The sequence below is a fragment of the Trachemys scripta genome, chromosome 5 (assembly GCF_013100865.1).
Source record: "Trachemys scripta elegans isolate TJP31775 chromosome 5, CAS_Tse_1.0, whole genome shotgun sequence".
Classification (NCBI taxonomy): Eukaryota; Metazoa; Chordata; order Testudines; family Emydidae; genus Trachemys; species Trachemys scripta.
The window spans coordinates 88,613,920-88,619,919 of NC_048302.1; the positions used below are offsets into that span (position 1 = coordinate 88,613,920).

At 46.7% G+C, this 6,000-nt stretch overlaps 1 protein-coding gene across 1 annotated transcript in view; it reads right to left on the reverse strand.

The window, feature by feature from the left end:
* Nucleotides 1–3,883, reverse strand: part of KIT (KIT proto-oncogene, receptor tyrosine kinase) — a 71,933-nt gene extending 68,050 nt beyond the window's left edge. The window contains exon 1 of the mRNA XM_034772572.1: nt 3,747–3,883. Coding sequence (XP_034628463.1) covers nt 3,747–3,810 — 64 coding nt within the window. The 5' untranslated portion in view covers nt 3,811–3,883. The remainder of the gene's footprint in view (nt 1–3,746) is intronic.
* Nucleotides 3,884–6,000: the final 2,117 nt, after the last annotated feature.

A 6,000-nucleotide genomic window follows, 5' to 3' on the forward strand; every position in this document is an offset into this window, starting at 1 on the left:
AGAAAATGTGTCTGAATCTAATCAAGTAAGTAATCAAGAGAAAGAAATAACCTCCCCTGCACCTTCTACTCCTTGACACAAGAGCCTTGATTTGGTGACCTTCAGGACATGTTGCAAGGCTGACCTGTTTTCCAGGCTTTTCCTGAGGAAAGGAAAGGCTGACTTGAAGGTCAGGGACAACCAGAAGACGGTCTGGGATCAGAAATGGTATCTGGAGGTTAGTAGACATCAGGGGAAGTTAAATATAATAATCTTGTATATGCTTACAAGAAGTTTGGAGAGTAACCTCTTGTGGGAGGGGTTGTTTGTTGTTGGTTTTGTGGCCCTTTTGACCCATGTAATTTCTGAACAGAACTAGAGCACTGAACTGGTATTTTATAAATGTAAATAAATATGGGCTAGAAACTTAGGCGAGGCCATGCTCAGCTTCACCACACCTAACTTTTAAGTCCCTAGAAAATCATTGGGACTCAAAGCCTGAGTTTGGCACCCATGCACCCTATACAATGAATGGGGAGAGACAGGCACCTTAGAATGCAATTCACAAAAGCCAGCATGCCAGGTGATGCCTTGCCTAAACTAGCCAATGGGAGATACCAAGCCAATGGTTTATACTAAGCCCAGCCTTCTCAGAGACAGGCACCTGTCTGGGCTGCTCCGGCCACTTGGGATTCTCAGTCTTGGTCTACACTTAAGGTGACCAGACAGCAAATGTGAAAAATCGGGACGGGAGTGGTGGGTAATAGGAGCCTATATAAGAAAAAGACCCCCAAATCGGGACTGTCCCTATAAAATCGGGACATCTGGTCACCCTATCTACACTACAAATTTGTGTCAATGTCGCTCAGAGGTGTGGCTTCTCCTGTCAACATAGCTACCACCCCTATGCCGATGGGAGAAGCTTCACTAAGGCCTGGTCTACACTGGGGGGGAATCAATCTAAGTTATGCAACTTCAGCTACGGAAGTCGACGTACTTAGATCTACTGACTGCGGTGTCTTCACTGTGGTGAGTCAACTGCTGATGCTCTCCTGTCGACTCCACTTGCACCGCTCGCTCCAGTGGAGTACTGGAGTCGATGGGAGAGCGCTTGGCGGTTAACTTATCGTGTCTAGACTAGACACGATAAATCGACCCCGCTGGATCGAACGCTGCCCGCCGATCCGGTGGGTAGTATAGACAATCCCTAAGTGGCACAGCTGCACCGGTGCAGCTGCAGCGCTGTAAGTGTAGACAAGCCCTCAGCTGCACACCTATGCCATTTTTTGCAAGAAGCTGGGGGAAAAGGGGAAGAAGGGCAGGAGGAGGACAACCTCCCTCATAATAACTTTTAGCCCAGTGTTTAGGGTACTCATCTGGGATGTGGGAGACCCCTGGTGGTTCACATTCCCCATAGGAAGGGATCTGCTACTTCAAGTGAATGCCCTAACCACTGAGCTATGGGAGACTCTGATATGGGGCTCCCTCACTCGGTCCTGTTGAAGTTGTTCCACTGTGGCTAAATAATTACAAAATTAAATGGAGGAAGGAGACGGCCGCTCCCAATTTGCTAACCACCAGGCTACAGAGTCTCTCTCTGTCTCTTTTTCTCTCTCTCTTGGCTGTTCCACTGTGGATAAATTAAAGAACCGTTGGGCCAGAAAGAGTTATTTGCAAGACCCCACTTTCAAGAATTGAGAGAGCAAGTTCAACCACCTTTCATTTTCATGCTTCCCTCCAGACCTTAGCTTCAAATAAGATAAGGGAGGGAGGAATCAATTGTTTTAAGTTGTCAGGTTTCCAGTTTTGATTTCAACAGTGAGCTGAATTCATCCCTGGTGCAACTCCTTTAAATCATTAGTGTTATCCAAGGGATGATTTTAGGACACTGAGAACATTTGATGGTTTCTCCCCTACACATCTTTTATTAAATATTTTGATGGGGAAATCCTGAATTTGTCAGCTTGATATATCACAGTTACTGTACTGACAGATTGTCATCAGTAGCTTGAGTTGGGTTTGACATTGCCTGACCTATACAATCTAAATCCGGATGATGGCAACTGCTCAGGTTTCACACATATGCTAGTTGAGACTGATTCTGCCACCTTTTTCATGTTGAGTACTTTACTTCTACTGCAAGTTGTCCCATTTATTTCAGCAGGACTACCTGCAGAGTCAGGTAAAACTCAGCATAAAGGTGATAGGAATTGCTATGTGCCTGAGTCTGAGTGACCTGTCCAAACAAAAGAGGGCAATAAATTAGAATGACAATGGCATGACAAGCATCCATAGTTGCTGTCCCATCCGTACCATCAACTCAGTTCTCCAGTTCACTAGGCACAGCATGAGTGAAATGACCTAAAAATCCACAAGCCAGTGCAAGAACTAGAAAGCCTCCTTTAAAAGAGGGCTTGACAGGTATTCTTACTTGGAAAGAACAGGTGATTAAAAGTTTCTCACAAGACTGACAAAATGCATAAATACGCTGACTGGGAGATGCTCTACTAAACTCAACAATGTAACAGTGCTCTCAAAATGATCTGTGTAAAATGAATGAAACCAGCGACAACCCTGAAGACTACATTTCACTTACACCTTCACCTCTGCTGCTGAAAGCCGGACTGCTGCTCTCGAAAGTATTTCTCATTACCATTTCTGTTGTTTAACAGCCATCTGACCACAGAGTCATTTTGTACTGATTACCAGACGGTTTACTGCCAAAACAACCCAACCCGGGCAGATGCAAGACCCCTCCCGCACCGACAGATAATAGTTCTCTCAAGAACAAAAAGGTGGATTAACTACTAACACCCCTTCCCTCGATGTGGGAAGCACTTATACCAGGGCGCGTGTAGTGTAGCCTGATTCGCACGCCTGAATAGGAAATATTACCAAAAAATGCAGCTGCCATTTGCTCAGGAGCAGTGATTGTTTCTGCTTCCCTCACAGTAGTCCATTCGGACACTGCAATGGCTATCAAGCTACCACGCTGCCCCTCCAAAACCAATGCAAGCCTGACTTCAGGAAGCACTACAGCAGCATAACGAGACTGGGCATTGGAGGGCGGCAAGGAGAGCTCACGCGTCTCCAAAAATCGCGCTCAAGCTACTCATTGGCAGGACGAGCTATGCAAGGACTTGCCAAAGTTCGTGCAACTGAAACTCAGGTCAGTAGTCAATGCAATGCAACAAATACCCAGCCCCCTGTAGCAGGAGGGACCTCTAAGTAATGCGAGGAACCTGTCCTTTGTGTGAGCCGCTGCTTCTCCTAGTTACAGCGCCAGAGTTTTCACAATAAAGACAGCTGGTGCGGCGAGCTGGTCAATCTTTATCAATGGAGTGGGGGTAAGAAAACCAGACTTTCCTTCCCCGGCAGAGGCATAGGTGCTGCGTTTATGGTCAATGGCTCTCAGTACCATCTCCCTATCCCCCTACCCCACTACACAAATTGTTCAAGCACCCCTAGGCAGAGGAGCAGAAATAAGTGTTTGCGATTCTCCACGAACGCCTCCACGCACCCCGGCACTGCACTGTTACCAGCCCTACCTGTCCCAGCGCTGCTCTGGAAGCTGAGGTGCAAGAGCTTTGCTAGCCCCTCACCGGCGACTGCACAGCCCAAGTACCAGCGGGAGAAGCTGGATGAGTGCTGCCCCTTCCCTCCCTTCACTCGCTTCTGGGAGCAGCGCACCGTCTCCCCCTGCACACGAAGCGAGCTGTGCAGCGCGGACCCCCCAGCAGCGACTAGACCACGCGGCACAGTCCCACCTGTTGGAAAGCTCAGCAGCAGCACAGCGCCCGCCAGCTCCCAGGCCAGGTAGGAGCCTTTCATGCTGCCGCTGCGCCTTGCCTGCGCTGCGCTGCGCTCCTCGCTCCCAGCACTGCCACCAGCCTCCCGCGCGCACTGACACCTCACTAGTGCGGGAGGGAGGGAGCCGGGAGCGCAGAGCCTCCACCATCCCCAACCTGCTCCTCCTCCAGCCACGCCTCTGTCCTGCCCCCCCCCCTCCTCCCGGATCCCAGTCCCGGGCGGCTCAGGCAAGCCCTGCCCGGTGCTCTCTCGGGCTTCTTGGCTGGGGGCCTTCAGTGCCTCCGAGCCTCACCCGGTTCCAGGGCCGTTCCCTCCCTTTCAGCTGATGCCCAGGCGGGCCAGAAACTCTGCGGTGGTCGGGGGGATGGCGCCGTGTGTCAGCGAGAGGGGCACCAACATTAACGGGAATTGACTTCAGACGCTAGAGAAGGGGGGACAGTGTCCCGGGAGCCCGCCTAATGCACGCGGCGGGGACGCTACAGCTGGGCCGCATGGAGAAGCGACCAGCCAGCAGTTTAGTCATAGATTTAAGCTCCAGTACTCATAGTGAACTGAAGGCGATGGGGATGGGGTATATTAATAGGTAGGATCGGCGTCAATCCTGCGTGTAGCCTCCGTGGGACTTCTCTACACCAGCGTTAGCCTGCAGGGAGCGCTGGGCAGGATTGGGCCCTAGCGAGAGAGCTCCTTCCTTAATAAAAAGAGCTACAGCTAAACAAAATCACTTTCCTTTAAGCAAGAACCTGTCATACTATGGGATCAAATATCTCTGCCACAGTGAAAACAAGGGGGAAAGTCTTTACAGAAACGAATATAAATATATATAATTATTTTTATAAAATACAAAAATGTATGCTGCCTAATATATATATAAAAACATAGGCATAAGTGTTTACAGCACTAAAATTCCACTCAGCTTGCCCCCCCCCCAAAAAAGAAGTATCATAGAGCAGTTGACAATCAAGATAAAGCCCTACTAATAGGCACTCACATTCAGAAAGAACTTTTATACACTATTAGACATCTTGAGAGAGAAAAGACACACTTGGGGAGAGTTAAAGAAAACTGTCAAAAAGCTGTAAACCCCCCTCTCCCTCCAAAAAAACACGTTGTTTATTGTGCATCTGGATGTAGAGGGAGATAGGACAACTTTTAACAGGGAAAGTGCAACCAGAATCAATGTGGACTTTTTAAATTTCAAGTGTGTCAGTAAAAAGCAGAAAAGTTATTGAAAGTAAGTTATTCATTTTCTCTTTTTTCCCCGAACTGTCAGATTTTTCCAAGGTTAACAGCATTGTCCCATATGGTCAGTCATTAGTTCAAAGTCTTGTCTTGTATGTTTAAAATGGCTGTCTCAATTTCTCTGTTTTCATTTTAGACAGCTAGTCTCTATCGCTGGGCAGATCCTGCCTTTGCCTGCAAAGGAGAATACATTTTTTAAATCAAATAGCATTCTTTAAAATCACATTTCTCACTATGAGTCAGCTTCAAAATTAATTTCGGAGGGGAGGGGGATTTTAATAGCCAAACTTTTTAAAATTTCAGTACAAGTCTATTGACTGCTACTGAGGAAGAGGGTATCTCAGACGCCCTTTATATCTAATTTATAAAATGCTTATTCAAGCCCATTGTCCCTATGATCTTAAATCAGTATTGCCATTTTAGTCCTTAAAGAGTTTTCCAGCATCAGATGTCAAAAGCATAGACACAATCTTCACTAGATCTTTAAAAACTATATCCTATTCCTAAAGATATGTCTTGCATTATCACATCCATGGTACCCTATTATAAAAATTGTCCCATCAGTAGAAGCTTAAGCAGAAAATAAAGGTTCTAAACTTCTTGATAAAACCTTTGTGAGTTTATAGTCAGCAATCTATATGAAGAAAAGAGAAAAGCCCTTACAAACTGCAGGGTACTATGTTTTTCCCCTTTACTACCTGTCAGCATAGAAATCCTGTGGAAGGCTATAGTAATAAGTTTCAGTCAGTAAAGGTACTGTAACCCAGTGCAGTGAATTTGTTTGAAAAGATTTGCAAAAAAGTTATTCTTCCCCAAAGTTTTTTCACTCCTGAGGATAGTCTGTATAGCAAAAGACCAAAATGGCTTAACATAACAAGAAAATATACAGAAACAACCCATTTTAGTTACAACTCAGTCCTGTGACCAGTGAGCATAGAACTTTGCCTTCACAAAAGCATTCTGCCTCTC